Source organism: Colius striatus, chromosome 10 (assembly GCF_028858725.1).
Source record: "Colius striatus isolate bColStr4 chromosome 10, bColStr4.1.hap1, whole genome shotgun sequence".
In the NCBI taxonomy this organism is placed as follows: domain Eukaryota; kingdom Metazoa; phylum Chordata; class Aves; order Coliiformes; family Coliidae; genus Colius; species Colius striatus.
The window spans coordinates 24,314,019-24,331,047 of record NC_084768.1 but is presented as its reverse complement, the minus strand read 5'-3'; the positions used below and the strand labels follow the sequence as shown (position 1 = coordinate 24,331,047).

At 39.1% G+C, this 17,029-nt stretch overlaps 1 protein-coding gene across 4 annotated transcripts in view; it reads right to left on the bottom strand.

Annotated features, from left to right (window-relative positions):
- DAB1 (DAB adaptor protein 1) overlaps positions 1 to 17,029 on the bottom strand; it is a 441,779-nt gene that overhangs the window by 58,887 nt on the left and 365,863 nt on the right. For all 4 annotated transcript variants that reach the window (XM_062003688.1, XM_062003687.1, XM_062003690.1 and 1 more), the window contains one exon: positions 1,467 to 1,606. In XM_062003688.1, the coding sequence (XP_061859672.1) occupies positions 1,467 to 1,606 (140 nt within the window). The remainder of the gene's footprint in view (positions 1 to 1,466; positions 1,607 to 17,029) is intronic.

The window sequence follows — 17,029 nt, the reverse complement described above, 5'->3', positions numbered from 1 at the left end:
TAACACACTTCTGTTTTGAGACCTTTACGAAGTTCCTGTTCTCATTACACAGGCATGAAAATTAAAGAGAAAAAAATTGAGTGGTTTGTTAGAAGTCACACCAGAACTTCATGGCTGGCCTTAAAATTCATGTTGTTAGACACTAGGTTTCTAGAGTCCACAACTTCATGGTATGCTGCCTTACATACAAATATGAATTTCTAACGCTCTTTGCCCTTAATAGTTTTAGTCACCTCACAACACTGTTTAGATCAATCTTTGCAAACAGTATCATCAGACACGTGAGATGTGAAAATGATAATATGAGGAGAAGAGAGACAAAAAGGGATGAGAGGCAGAACAGTGACAACACTCCCAAATTGCTTCTAGGAACTATGAAGTGATGAGAAATATCCAGTATACAATTAAACCAGATAGGAATATCGTGGCAGATGTGATAAATCAACAGTGCACCTTTTAGAACAGTTTAGTTTTTGCTTGTCATAAAATATTAATAACCAATTTGTAAATTATCTACTAGATCTTGCTTTTAGATTGTTGAAGCATAAAATGCATGTCATCCTTCTCTATTTACTCATAAACAACCAGCTATTCCTCCCAGCTCCTTGGGACTGGAATTCTGCTAGTTAGTAGTGTAAAAGATACTATTTAATGATTTCTCCTTCTGAAAAATAAAGACGTAGTAACCAGAAATCCATCAGCTGTCTTGGCAGGGTGCTGGGGAGAGCACTGGAAGGAAAAAAGGGGGGAAAAAAACCCATGCAGAGTTCATTCCTAGACCTAGCTTGTAACTGTGCAGTGTAGGTGGGAAATCAACAGTCAACGCTGCACTCAAGAAAAACAGAATCTATCCTTCCTCCTCATCCACCTTAGCTCTTCCACAGTTCCCAGGACCACATAAAGGGTGCTTCCCATAGACAGCTCTTGAGCTCTTTGAGGGTTGTAAGTAAAAAATGAGCCAGAGAGAGATGTCTGGCACATTCCATGAAGTCCACTTTCCTACACCACTAGTGCTTTCAGACTCTGCCACCACTCTGTAAGCTTGCAGTCTATTCAAAGTCTGCTTTTGTCACTGTTCCGCTTCTTTCAGAAAACTCTGAGGACTCCTTTTGTCATGCTCTGTCCTCTCACTGCATCCCTTTCTGTCTGTCCTGACAGGAGAGAATGATCAAAGGCAGTGCTGTATATATAAAATGTTCTGATATACCATTTTTCTTCATAGTGGTTTACCTCCCCTTTTGCTTGATAAAATTATTCAATTTGCAGATGTGTTTATAATTTGTGGACAAATTGCAGTGGTGTTAATCATGAACCTCAACTCAGAGATAATGCATTAAAATTAAACACCAGACAGGAGCTCGTGTAAAACTGACTGATCTCAAAATATAATTACAAAGGGAGAATGAGTGAAATTCAAGCTGAAATTTGGTTCCCTTGACTCCATAACATTAGAAGTTTCACTGCACCTTGAGCTTCATCATGGAGTCTTGGCATAACTTGTCTCCTCGTGCGGCAGAAACCTCATCTATCCCAATCAGTTTTGCTTTGTATCGGACACCGTCACCTTTAAACCTCTTTATTAAAGTGGCTTCACTGCGATCCTGACCTGAAAAGACATAAGGGAAACAGGCAAATTTACACAAAGGAAAATTAAGTGGCACAATTAAGTGGCAAATTAGATCTAACTCCTACCTCAACACCTAAACATGCAAACGTTTCAATAGAATTAGAAGAAAAGTACTGGTTCAATAAAACCTTATGGCCTTACTACCTCAAATGAATTCACAGTGGAATTGTTGCCATACAAAACCTCCTGCACGAAATTTGCACACAAATTAGGTCTCCAGTAATAAGAGATAAGCCTGAATCAGACCTCATGGATCTGAAAACTTCTGATCTGTAGGGTTGTTTTAATCCCGATACACTCGAGGATTCTTCATTTTGCAGACAAATCTCTAATAGAAACATGCTGCTATTTCCTTGTATACCAACTTATCTAACTGTATCAGCAATATTTACATTATTAACATCTGAATGATGGAAAAACAAATTATTTGCTTATAGAATATTGCCACTTTAAAACTCCCACAAGAAATCCTGCCTCCTTGTTGTATCCCTTCTGCTTACAGACATCTACAGGAACAAAAAAAAATAGCAAAATCTCCTCTCTAAGGCTCACCATGAGGAGCTTAGGAAAAAGGCTCAAGATGTTTCTTAATAAAAAAAGCAATCAAAGGGTAAGATAGCACGGTACTGATAAGGCCAATGTACATAATTACAAAGACTAGCCTGAACCACATAAGGATGATGCTAAAGCAATCCAAGGGATATCTTTGTCAAGGAAGATTTCACCTGCTCCCTCCACAAGTATCTGCAGAAGTGTTTATGTTGTGTCTTGGCTGCAAGAAATATGTTAGTTAGGGAATCAGTCTTCCTAAAATTGATTAAAGATGTATTTTGCAGCTGTCTGTAGAATTTCTTGCTAGGATCTCAAAAAAACAGCAGTGAACTGTAAATAATTACAATGAAAAAAAGCACATCTAAGGCACCAAGAAGCAAGTAAAAACGATCTTAAAGAACTAGAAAGTTTCTTGGACCCAACAGATTTCACCAAAAAACTTGCCTAAACATTCACTAACATTGCTAAAATTTATACTACTACCACCCAGGAGCTTTAGTCACAGATTTTGTCCCAATCATTCCAGCTATAGTAAAAAATTAACAAAGAGCTACATTCAGCTATAGATGAACCACAGAAAAGAATCTAGTCTTAGACATCTATATTTGAGAATTTTGGACCAAATTTTCTCCAAAATAAATTCCTATGTCAAAGTTCAGATTTAAGCATTGAAAAATCAATAAAATCAGTTTCTGTGCAGCTGGCCTTTGATAAGGAAAAATACAGGACCTCTGAAGGGAAAAGGCTGTTGTGTTTTGCATTTCTGTTCAAGGCACCTTTTTTTAGTAGTCAGCACTTGGGTCAATCTTGCTCGTGTTACACACCCAAATGGAAGAATAAACTAAGTTCAAAACTATGGAACTGAAATTTTTACAGTACTAGTATGGGAAAAATTGGAAGCATATATGACCAACGAAGAGTCCTTCCAAAGGAAGATCCTAATTTAGTTTTCCTTCCCCTGGAGTACAGCATAGTCCATGCTGTGAACTAATGGTGGACTAAATGCATGTTAAAAAAGAGAGCTATTTGGAGCACATTGAGATCTCTGAGTGTGTTTGAGCACATAAATACTGTTTCTTTCAATGAAAAATACCAGCTTCAAGCAATGTTTTAATGCCTCATTTATAGCCCCTGAAAAATAAGGCAGCTGATAAGTGTTGCTGCGATAGTTCAGCAGCCACCCAACTGTTTCCCTTGATTTGTTTTCAATCCTGCTCCTTCAAACGAATTAAACAGGGTTGAAACTTCATGCTCTTATATTACATTTTATTAAAAAAAATAAAATCTAATGAGACACAAATGATAAATCAGAAACTCAAAATAGTGCTGGGATCTTCCCCAGGCAAATGCCGAGGCAGATGTTGGCACCCTCAGCTAAAACCAATGAGAAACCACTTTCCACTTTCAGCCTCCAGAGTGGGGCAGGAGGAAGAACATCTGGAGACACAACAAAGTATAACAATAACAGTGGACTTTTCCATATGTCTTTTATACTTGCAAAGATATCCTGTTGATTTGCAGTAAATAAAATCCGATTCCAACGGCTTTCTCGGCAACAATTTTCAACCTTACGTCTTCATTACAGCCCAAGGCAGCTGCTAGCTAATAGCATGTGCATGTAAGTGTTCAAGAGTGTTTCCTGGGTCCAAGTCATGACAGCGACCTTGCATCCATTAGTTATTTGAACATTTATGTGTATTCTAACCTCTGATCTATTTTGCTGCATGTAACTAAATCCCTGACATTAATAGCCCATTCAAACACAACTTACGGCTATGTTTGCTTACACACAAGCCCCATGTCAATTATGACCCAGATTAATTAGGATAAGGTACTTTTGGGATAAATGGCTGGGAAAAATCATCAACCTGAAAATGATTCAGATATTTTAAACTGCAGTGGCAACTGGAAATTACTACAGACTATAAATTCATCTGTAAAACCCTAGAGCATATGTCCCATGAAAAAGCACGGGGAATGCACACACACATTGCCCTATATTATAAACCAGCCATCTGCAACAGCCACCATTTCCCAGCATACATCCAGATTTCTCCTGATCTATGCTCATACTGTATTTCCAAATTTCGGTGCTGTAATCAGCACAAAAAAAACCCTTTCTACCTGCTCAGAAAATTACCATATGACAAACATCACCAACACGGTTAACTTCATAGTGCTCGTGAAATGTGAGATTTATGCGAGGTGGTGCTTCATTTGCACACTGGACACTTACAAGGCAGATAATCCAGACCCTCATCAACATCCTTTAAACAAAAAAGTTTTTCTTTTTCAATGACAGCTCTTGGGCAAGGTTCTTTCGGTCTTCGAAACTGCATAAATAAGAGATGCCTGAATTATGAGGCTGTAATTCTTCTTAAGCTTTGGAGGAGGGTGAGCAGTAACATTAAACCATTAAACCAGAGAGCTGTGCCTGTGCCAGAAGCCCACCCAGAAAAGTGCTGCCACTTTTCTTTCCACATAACAAGTGGAGTCAATCTTTTCTTCTCCACAGCTCCTGCCTTTGTCCGTGGAGACGTGCTGTCATGCTAGACCATTACTAGATCATAATCAACAGCAGAATTAGAAGCACGTGTTTAATGACAACCACTTCTCTCCACAACAAACTTCCTGAGACCTCATTTTAGGATTTCTTGACTAGCAGACACCACAGCTGCCAAAGCCATGCTGAGTGAGCAGCTGATGTCCATTCCAGTTGTCCACCATACCCATCACAGGTAGGGATCTGCCCAGCATTCTTCTTCAGAGGACCAGCCATCACCATATCATTCTGAAATGATCCTAAATTCAACTTTTGTACTTAAACTTGTTTAACTTAAAGACCAACGAGTATTTTCCAGTAGTTTGCTCTAATAATGCTTACATAAATTGCTTTTCATAAGCAAAGCAATATCCTAAGCATTTGTTTGCAACTCAATACAAGCACTTTATAATTCAAAATGGAACAAAGTTACCAGTAAATCTAAACTCAATTTGATTCTCATGTCTAAAACTGAGAAAAAGCTAAAAACCCACTAACAACAACATCACACATATGCAGTTCAGAAAGGTGATTGCTTTTAATTAGACAATGTGCTGCTGTTGACACAGGCAAAGGAATGTTTGGTTTGCAGCATATAGATTTATAATCCTTGGGGGCCCTTAAAACCTAAATGTAAGAGTAATTATTTTATTTACTTCTGTAGATGTCACTGTTCACCTTTAAGCTATATGTGTTCCAGCTGGACCCACAGCTCCTGTGTGAGTAGGAAAACATGACCTTTGCTGCTGAGTTGTGACATTGCACTTGGACTTGCACAGTCTTTTAAGAGAACAATAAATCCCCAGAACTGGATGATGCAATGTGCTTCTGAGCCTGCATCTGAAGTAGAAAGAGGCTTATCATCACTATCAGTATTAAGGTTCTTTATCCATCTCAAGCTACCATGGAAGTAATAAATAAGGTTTTAAACAGTCAATCATTTTTATTTGGGGCAATATATCTTAATTAAACTAAAATTCCATCAAGCAAACTAGAGACAGGCCTGAACCCAAAACCTCAAACACTCAACCCAAGTACCTCAAGTACTTTCAATCCCAAGATGTGACTGGTAAGTAGCCCAAGAGGAACATAAGCCATTGTGGAAGATTCAGGTCAGAGCAGCCCAAGTCAAGTGCTGAAGGTGGGTTCTCCCTGGGAGTTGTCCCCATCTGCAGCACTTGCTGAAGCTGCTCAGGGACCGTTACCATCACAGCAGCACACCAGCTGCCATTCAGCCCTGAGTTGGACATCAAGAGGAAGAGCTGTATTTGCATTGCGTTATCTGGCTCCATGTAACACTTAATTTTGCAGACTGCAGCTCACTCAAGGTTTTCTTCCCAGGCACTGTGTATTTTGGTAAGTGTTTCAAGAAGACTTATCCTCACTCTTCTTAGCATCAAGGGTTACACTTGATTTCTGCTCTTAGCTCAACAGAGCACCAAGCTAAAACTGTATTAATATGCTAACATGTAGAGCAAATGCTGTTTGTTCTCCCAGGGGATCTGTAAGTGAGCGTATTTCATAAATAGAAAAAGAAAATAAACGAAAGCATCACTGCAATAAGCACACTGTTGCTTTCTCTGTATGTTTGTATAACACACTATTCTTCACAGCAGCCACTAATCTAAACCAATAGCCCTGGAAATGGCTATATTCTTTATTTAAATGTGTGAAGCCCTCAGGGCATAATCTGGATTTCTTGATTTTACAACTGTAAAATATATAATGATACTATCACCAAAGTCAATAACACGCTCCTGGCAGTCAATTCGCTGAAGAACGACGCACCACTGGTTTGTTGGGTTTCGGTGGTGGGGCTTCTTTTCTTCCTAACTAATAAACTGTCAAAGTTGGATCCATCACACATTCAAATTATAAACCTGAAATAACATCTCCTTACATCTTGCAGGGCTGAAAAACAATCACATCCACACTTATAAACAGCCTACATCATGGGGACAATTAGCATTTTTATAGCCCCAGCACAGTGGAAAACACAAAACACTGCTGTGCAGTATGACCTCTAAGAAGCTGCACACACTGAAGACTACTGAATTAATTGCTAGGTGAAAGATATTTCCCCTTAGCTGTGAGTATATACACCTCTATGTCCACATATATGTGCATCCATAATGTTATGTATTTGCACTTATGCATAAGCACGTGGTGCACAGCTTCATTTGGGATCAATTATATGAAGAAAATTCTCAGTAATTTTAATCAACTACAGATTTCCCTAGGAAAAAAAAAAGACCATAAACAGGTGTAAAAGAGAAAATACTCATCCATAATTATGTGTACCTTTCAATACAGCAGCAACTAAACAGCAATTCAGGAAGGAATCGGGAAAAGCTCAAAGCTCAAAGATTATTCTTGTTGATGGCACAATTTTCTCAACAGCTTCACAGAACAGCAAGCCCTATAAAGAGAGCTCCAGACTATCCATCACAGAAAGGGATGGATCTTGATACCAGATTGCAGCACCTTGGGAACATAATTCTTTCTTTATAGGCATAAAAAAATTCAGTGCAGCATTTGTGATTTTATATCAAACAGGAAAAAAAATCCCCAAACCTCACAAATTCTCAGATCCTCCCACTCTTTGTTAATCTAATTTTTGAACTTTTCTGCTAGAGGTAGAAAACTTTGACTTTTCATGTTGTGTGTTCATCACTGTCTTTGGGAGCACAACTGTCCAGACCCTGTGTGCTGCACCTAGAGACCTGACACAAAAGAGGAAAATCTTTTCTCTATTTTATCATAACACTTTATAAAAAGAAAACACAGTGCACACAGTTTAATGCCTGGTGTTCTCACTAATATTCTCTTCCTCAACACTACTTCTCAAATGACTGTCTTGCAATCAACCATTTTTTAAACTTTTTTAACAAGAGAGTTACTTGAGGGTTTAATTTCAAGATCTGTAATTCATCTCAAGTGATCAGAGTACATCTGCAGCAAGATCTGCTCATAACATCAATCATTGCCATCTTTTAAATGAAGATACACTTTAGATTTCACACTTTATTTCAATAAAGGTTAGTTCCTAGCATCTGAAAAATAATCATTGATGTAGTGAAGTGCAATCTGTTTATGGGGGTGGATTTAAATCTTAAAAAGCATGTCAAATTTTATAGGAGATAAGTACCTCTTTTCTATATTGGACCTGATACAAAGTCTTGGTGTATGCATATGTAAATGAGTACAAGTTGAATGCAAACTTGTCATAAATCGATAGGGAAAGTCCTAAAAAGTCTGCAAGATGTGTTCTGGACTGCTTGACAAGTGAATCCTGTTAGGGTCTACTGTATTGAGAAAGTGATGTTGCCAAGGTACAAGTATATAAAACCTTGACTCTTAAACCTCCTCCTGCTAAGAATCCTGCCTCTTCCGATGAGCTGCTCTTGCCCAAGAGTGCCATCAGGGAGCATGTGAGCCTCCCAGCACAAGTCACTAGAGAGAGAATATTCCTCCCATCTCACTGGTGCTTCAGCCCTCTTGGTTCTTCTGCGCAGAAAAAGGTAAAATACCCCATTTTGACAGCAATGCAAACATTTGTCTTGAATGCAAAGACCAAGAGTATTTGTACAGAAGATTATGAACCATTTAAAAGGGGGAAACAGAAACCACTCTGAAGGCTCAATGAACTTCTATCACGGTTAAATTTAAAAACATTACCTACAATTTTAAACACAGATAAGGGCTCTCCAGGAAAACTCAATCATCATTCAGACTATCATCTCAGCAGTACTTCCCAATTGTTCAGCACTGCTATTCACAGTAACCTCCAACTGAGAGATTTTATGGCTTCTGGCATTATTAGCCTGTGAATTACTGTACTCAAAGACACCTCTACATTCCCACTCACAGAACCAAGTTTCCTGTGTAAGTAAATAGGATGTTCCCATATTATTTGCTCTCTTCAATCAGAGCTTTATGAGCACAAATGTCATTCACAAGGTGACAGAAATTGCACTTGCCAAGTTTTTATCTTTACACTTTATTCTCTGTGCAAGCTAATACAAAACAAGATGTACATTTAACTGTCTCCAAAGCAAAACAGTTGCATGGACTAGATGAAATTATTTCTTTATAGTCCAAAGAAATCCATGTGGGTACGTCAAGAGAAGATTTCGATTATTTACAGAGAAAGCCTCAGCGTAAAATAATGTTTGATTAAAGTTTTGGACAAATCTGTGATGGAGAGTCCAGGGCAAGCACGCAGGAGATGGCAGTGATTGAGCACACACGCTCCATGGGCAGATGACAAAGCACTCAGTTTTAGCCAGAAGGCTCACTGATCAATTTTATTTTCTTAGATGGTCTTTGAGATGACAGTATATGGGCACGTCCTCAGACACAGAAATGACCAAAAGCTGAATGTAATTAAACTTCCTTTCAGCCTCTGTACCATGCAAGTCTTCATAAATCTTTGAAAGCCATTTTGTAAGGTGCCTTTTACAAGGCTGGATGCAGAAGCAGCTAAAAATCCCAAATTCTACACTGTATTTAAATTGAAATGAGACTGCAACAGAACTTCATTTTGGGGTGCTAGCCTTCTTCAGCAAGCCTCAGGGAATGACTGAAAGTGGAACAAGGAAAATTTGGCAGTTCATTTTCTGCTGTTAGAGATTAAGAATAAAAAATGGTGTTTTCCAGACAACTAGAGGGGAAGTAAGAGGACAGGTATCTGTGAAATCTTCTCTTTTAAAGACAGAAGAGAGCTTAGCAAACATTTTCACCTCATGTTTCAAAGCTGGGGTAAATGCTTAAATCGAGTAGACATCAAAATGTCAAGCAAATAAAGCCCTTGGGAAAGCAGGGTCATCAAGCAGTTCATTCCTTACCTGCTTGCCTGGATGTCTGTATGAAATCGGTTGCTTCTGAGACAAAATCAACTGAGAAAAGGTAATTGATTTTACAGTGCTCCTTAATTAGCACTAACATGTGCACCGCATTTGCATGGAGCATGGTAAAAGCCTAGCCACTCTGAAAACCAAGGGACTTATTACAGCTGCACTAATGTGCCCAAGCAAAACAGCCCTAATGGGGCAGCCAGCAGGTAACATCTACTACCAAAAATCTCCATACAGGACCTAAAGCATCAAGGAGTGGCCAGTTCAAATGGTGCTGCTACACTACCACAGAAAGTGTCACTTCCCAACCAAATCTCAGTTTGCTGGGGAAAGGGAAAATAGATCAGAACTGCCCTTCCTTCCAAGCTCCACTGTGTCACTGGGAAGCACCTTAAAGCATCTGAAAATCCAGCCAATACTAAGGAAATCGATCATTTAAAGATGAGTGTTTAAGTATTTTGGTATGTGAACATGCAACAAGATTTACAGAGTTGCTGAATTCCCCCGACTTTCTTTAATCCTACAAGAACAAAAAGTACTCATGACAAAAAAAAAAAAAAATCAAGCTGCTTTTATGTGTTTCCCTAAATCTGGCTTTAAGTATGTGGTTTTCAGGAACAATTTTAATTAGACTTTAACTAATCCAAGACACAGACACGCACACACTTACACACGGCGCCCCAAAGTCATGTTGAGACACACAAATTCACCATTTACACTTCAAAGACTACAAATATATTCTGTTGATGAGTCTATCAAAGAGTTTAGTTTTTGTTATGTATTAGAGAAAGAGAAAGGGTGGAGAATCAGTTCATTTCATACAAATGCCAAATCCTCGTGCTGCCTTAAGATAAATGTTCATTCTTTGGGACTGTATAAAGAGCAAGTTAGGAAAAGGTTATGCTCTGCTGATTAACATTCCCAAATTTCTCACATGTTCAATATGAGAAAAATCTTTCCATTCAAGATAACTAATTACAGACACCAAAGTCCCCAAAGAAAAGAGCAATAGCCTGTAACTACTGAAGCAGGAGGACAAAGCCATTCATTGATTTACACTTTACCCTCTCTTGTCACCACTCTGGTCTCCTACTGCATCAGTGCTGCCTGCGTGCGCAGAAATGGGACTATGCACCACAGGGGATGCACATCAGGGCTGCAGCCCTTCTCTCTGAGTCAACCTCTTTGTCAATGTAGAACTTTTATTTTCTTGCAGACTCAGGCCAGTACTAGTTAAAACAGTTCCAAAACTGATGCAGTAAATCGTAACAGGCTGCATCACGCACCATGCAGTGACAGCAACTGCATCACTGGTGTGATAGTGCAGCTGCAGAACCACTCTGCACCTTTCTACCAATTAGTGTCTGCATTTATTAGTCACCTCAATGATACTGGTATAAAATGCATTTCTATTATATGTAGACTCAGACATTTCTGGCTTAAAAAGCTGGCTCCAAGGCCATGGCATTAGAAGCAGTATATGGCGTCAGAAGGGAATCATGTACCCACTTTACAAAGCTCATTTGTCAGCACAAAAGGGAAAAGAACAAAAATGACATGTTAAAAGCACCCAGTAACTAGATTTGTAGAAATTATCCCAAGATCACATTAATTCAGTAAGAAAAACAGCTGCTATTTATTTTCCACCGGCAAATTAAAATACCAGTATTCACCACAAAACAGTCAACAAAAACCACAAACCACTATTTCCCCGCTGAAATGGGTCACATTTTGCAATCCAATGTTTCAGGAAGAAAATTATTTTCACTTTGGCCTCCCACTGCCTCTGCAACATCAGAGAATGTCTCTCTCTGTTGGAAAAACAATAGGAGGCAAAGAGGAAAGCAGCTTTTTTTTCCCCCAAGACTTTGGGCTAAAAAAACGCCATCAATTTCAAAATTACAATAGTGGCAAAGTGCTTCTTTCAATCTGGGCCTTTCATTTTTGCCTCCTGCTGCCGTTCCTATTGTCAAAGTGGCAGCAGCAGGCAGAAATGAAAAGACTACTGCTGGCAATCACCCTTGGGCAAAGCGTTAACAAGCAGTGAAACACCTCTGTGCCATAACAAATTCCGGAGGTAAGAATGAGGTTTGCTCATCTCATGTGTGTGTAGTGCCACAGAGGATCAGGCATCAGAGAGCCAAAGTGTTTGGGATGGTACTCAGGAAAATGAGAACAAACCAGAATATTGTTAGAAAAGTAATAAAATACAGCACCAACAAACTGAAAAAACCCACCAGACAAAATTACTTCAAGGAAGAGGAAAGGAAATTATTCAGCTAGGAAAAGTTGAGACATTGGGTAGATGGGCTGAGTTTTAAGGGCACAAGGACCCAACTGCCCACCAAACTAACATAAAAAGTTTGAATCTGAAGAGCCTGTGGGTATGTGAGGGGAAAAAAGGACAAAAGACCAAAGCTGAGTACTTAGTGCTGCCAAAAATTGTACACATCTTAACAAATTTGCTGAGCCACCTGCAGACCAGTCCAGTATTTCAGAGCAATTCACCTAAAGAATGTCAGGAGGTACAGTGCAACCGGAAAGAAATCACAAACAATCCTCCTTTCAAACATTCTGCAAACCAGAGCGAAGTTGTCAAAGAGGGCTAACCCAGCCAAGCCATCCTCTTGCTCATTTCTTGCCCTTTGATCAAGTTTCCAAGCAACCCAAGTTGCCCAACTGCAAACCACCGTCCTCCAAATGTGATTTATTTAAAAATGATGCCTTCATTACCTGAAAGGAGGAGCTCCATCCCCAAGTGAGCAGTACCTGCAGGTGTCTTTGCTTGCAGCCCCTGGGCCGTGTCAGGAAGATGGACACTGATGACTGAATCTTATCCTTTTTGTAAGGGGCACAGGTATTAAAGGAATAGGCTTTTAAAACCTTAGTGTTCCTCTTGCAGTTATGTTTATCTTCTGAAGAGCATAAGACCTATCTACTTATTGAAACACTCCAGTTATCTGGTTGCTGTTACCATCAAGTTTTTTTCTGGCTATTTCTACCTCTATCAGTATTTTGCAAGACCACACTGAAAACACTGACACACAAGTCCTCCCCTGGACAGCACCCCAAAGCTTTCTCAACAACTTGCCTATAACTTATTAATTTACAAACAAAATTGACTGTGTCTAATCTCCATGAAAAAAAACTAACAATCTAATAATTTAATGCCTGTATGCAGCTTAGTGTATTATAAGATAGGGCATTGCTATGCCAAGTTAGTATGCTATTAGCTGGGGGATTCTCAAGCATCTGTCATGCAAAATAGGTCAATTTCTAGCCATATAATTCTGATTATGTCAAAATATTTATTCATGAGTTTTCTAATTCAACATACTTCAAATAAGTCTTATTTATGAGAAAAAGAGAAAATCTAAATGATGGTTGCTAACAAGTGGGTTATCTCAGCTTCAAATGCTCTGCTAATCCAGAGACGGGGATAACGTTTTTTCTTACCCTGTACTAGTTATGGAATTGTTTTTGTTTCCTATTTGCCATTATTTTTAGTATGGTTTCCCAAGGAAACAAGTGTAACACTGGCCCACACTCCATGGGTGCATGCGAGAATGTGCAAAGCAACAGAAACCCCCATCCTCCCTTTTCATGCCTGTTCTTCCCTGAATTAACACTTGAATTTTCAGGCCAATGTCGGTCAAGTCTCATCTATATTATGCATTTTTCACTCTACCAATCAGAGGAAAATAGGCAGCTGAACAGAGGAGGCAGAGAGACTTTTAATGGATTTGCTAAGGCCACACTGGAGGCTTTGTCTTTCCTTAGTGCTTAGAACAACATCAAGACCCAAGAAACCAGCCTTTCCCAGTTCCCCAGCTCAGAAAGTCTTTCCATCAAAATTAAAAGATCACCAGGAAGAACAGAGGGTACACAATCACATCATCCACACATCCAACAAGATCCGACAGCTTCCAGGGAGAGATTAGGAATAACTTCGAGCTGCAGGTAATACTTGCACAATAACAGGGAGATGGAACAGTTCATTACTTAATCAAGGCCATCTGTGACTAGTTGATCATATGAAGACAAGAACAAATAGCAACTCTGCAGTTTTCAGTGCTATTGCAGACAAAGAAAAGTTCTTCAAGATCACCATTTTCTTCATTCCACTGTATCCTGCTGCAGCATTCAGATTACCTGTGGATTTCCCTCTGCTTTTACCATTACCTGCTTTCATCAGCACTCACATGATGGATTACACTTTTTAACAACTGTATCCTCAGTAAAGATCCTAAAAACTTTAGGCTTAGCAGAAGTAAAATCTTTTAACTTTCCTCCTTGAATAAGTGCTGCCTAAGCCTATGTTTCATCTTCTATTATACTGCCAGGAGGTCAAACAGAAAAATGTATAGCAGTATCATTCCTTAGGCAAAAAATGATGAGCCTAATTCTTCGCTTTACTATGTTTTCTTTTATGCCATTCTAGCACTGTACTGGTAAGTCAAAATGAAGAGACACTCTTCAGAGCAATGCCCACAGCAAGATGCAAAAGGCCACATTCAGTCATATGAAATAGTTTATACATGACTATAATCTATATGACCCTCTGCTTCCAGGAGAGAGAGGAAGGAATGATTTTACCTTTCATCAGTTATGAAGTTGTCCCTGAACAACTGAGAAAGACTTACAGGATTTAAAACCCTTTGATGGTCTTTCAACTTTGTGTATTAACAAACCTTCAGTTTGCCCTGATACAACAGCAGCAACAACAAAAAAAATCGACAAAGCTGCACCTGAAAATATCGTTAGAGCATGAAACTCCAAGTCATCAAACATGCAGCTACTTTTTTAAGCTTTTAAACACAGATGTGTGGTTCTGGGCACTGTTTTAAGAAGATGTGTACCACCCTTGAGCAGCCTTTGATGCCTGCAGGAGCTGCTCAGGAAAAGGGGTAATGGAAAAAAGCTGGAACACAAAAAGTTCTATTTTAACATAAGGAAAAACTATTTCACCGTTGAGGCGAGGGAGTCCTGGCCCAGGCTGCCCAGGGAGCGTGCGGAGGCTCCTTCTCTGGAGGTCTTCAAAACCCACCTGGACATGTTCCTGATCTAGGTGGGACCTGCCTTGGCAGGGGGGTTGGACTGGAGGATCTCTAAAGGTCCCTTTCAACCCCCACCATTCTGTGAAAGACCTGAGCAGTTACAGTGATTACACCTGTATTTGTTGGAGGTACCACATCTGTGCGCAGCTACATTCTGTCAATGACCTTTTTAATCAAAGAAAAGGAAATGAGGGCATTAGCACTTTTAAATGCTTTCAATTGACAATGTCCTAATATTAATTTTCTAAATGCTTTTCCACAGGGGTAATCAAATGGTGATCTCTGTTCCTTTTGTCTGGCTGCTTCTCGTGCTAGGATTTAAATGCTATGTTTTGTTTCATCTGTAATAGTTTTCCCTTAGACCTTTCTGGTGGAGTCTACGGGCATTCAGCATAATCTGATTGTTGATTACGTCGTGGCAATTATTTAACTGCCTATTGGGCTGGTTTGAAAGGATCACAATGGTGGCTAACAAGACTAATCTCAGAACTAACATTTCAGAAGAATCCTTAAGATTTAAATGCCAGTTCTTTCTTCAGCCACCCTCCTACATGATATCCCCAAAATAAAATCTATTTGATTTTAAAAGTATCAACAGTGAGCCTGAAGCAGCAGATCAAAATATAAATTTAGATGTTGAAAAGAATCTTTCTACTGCATAGATTTTGTAATTAAAAGACTATTGTGACATTAAAAATGCCTCCTATTTCATAAAAATCTATCAGTATAAGATGAGGTAAGTTACAGAAGATGTTGTAAGATGAAGAAAACTTGATGCTTGGGATCAAATTTTGGCAAGTAGCAATTCAAAAATCACACCAAACTCCTCATGCAAGCTCTGGCACTGCCTTTTGGCTGGAGTGCACTGCTTTTCAGCCCCTCCTCCACCTTCACAAATTTCAAGATCATTCCCTAAAACTTCAATACTTTCCTTACACAAGTGTGGGGGTTTGTGTCAAATGACCATGTGTATGTGTGTGTAAGAAAGGGAAACCTGTCAGCTTGACTTCACTTAGAACCACTTCGGCGCTAGCAGGACTGGCCTAAACAGTCTGACTAAACATCCAGCTGCATAATGCCACTCCAGAGCTCAGCAAAGGAGTTCAGAATAGTAGACAAAACAAGTTTCATTTAATCAGCTATGTATTTCTCTGATTATAACAAACAAAGAAATGTGATTGTATAACAATTTCAAGAGCTTGGTAAACTTCAGCAGTGCCTTGTAATGAAGCCTTGGCAAGAAATAAGTGAAATACAATGATCTTTCATATTGAGGCTGTGTAAACAGTTTCTACTTTTAGAAATGTATCCTAGCAACTCATAGAAATGCATTTAAAAGACAGCTGGACAGAAACATGATTTGGTATAAAAGTAGATGTAATTGTTAAACCAGTGAGTCTGGAAGTCCTGAACTGGCCTTGCATCTCAAGATGTTGAGAGAAGAAACACCAGGACAAACAGATCTTTTTAAACTAACAACTGTAGGAACAAATAGAAATGGGCATCATGGTTGATGGAAGCAATTCTGAATTTTATATTCCTTTCTTACTGATGTAGAAAATCTCTCTGGCTCCCAGCAGAGAGGTCTGCTGGACCTGCACTTCATGTTTTATATTTGCATGTTGTTAGAGAGAGGTATGAGGTACACAACTGAATTTCATTTATCAGTTGTTCATTCAATTCCATTGCAAATCAAATCTTTAATTTTTAAGGAGAAAACTGAAAGAAGTGACTTGTATAAAAATGCACAGACCTTGATGAAGTGTCTAATCCATAACTCAATAGAGAGATTTTGCTGACATCACCAGCAATAGAAAAGGTTCATAAAATCTATCATGAGTACAAAAGGAGCCTCAACTATATTTCAGGATTAGTATTCAGGCTACAATTGCATAGACACTATTGGTGATGGGGATAATCCACGTTTATATGTAACAGATCACCTCAGAAAAGCCCCCAAGAAGATGAAACATGAGAGAAGAGCATTCTGCCCCTGAGATGCAAACAGAGAATACTCCTCAGAATATCCTCACCTTTACAGCCAAGGTTTATTTTGCTTTCCAATGACTGTTTACATGTAAACTACAGTACATGGCATGTACAGAATAACTATCAGGCTGTACATTTAGATACTGTTGGGTAATTAGCTCTGTCACTAATCTTCACAACTGTGCTCCAAAGTGGTTGTAAATGACAGCAGACACCAGAAAGCAGGTGGCAGACTGAATCCTCGTTTGATGTTTAAGGTGAGAGAAGGAAGAGTTGGGGCATTTTTGGGAGGGGAGGTTGGTTTTGAGCCAACACTTACCCTAAATTCCCCTGGCTATCTTATCTGTCAAGGGAAAAGTTTATAACGCTGAACATCTAATGGACAAGATCTATTTACACAGATACA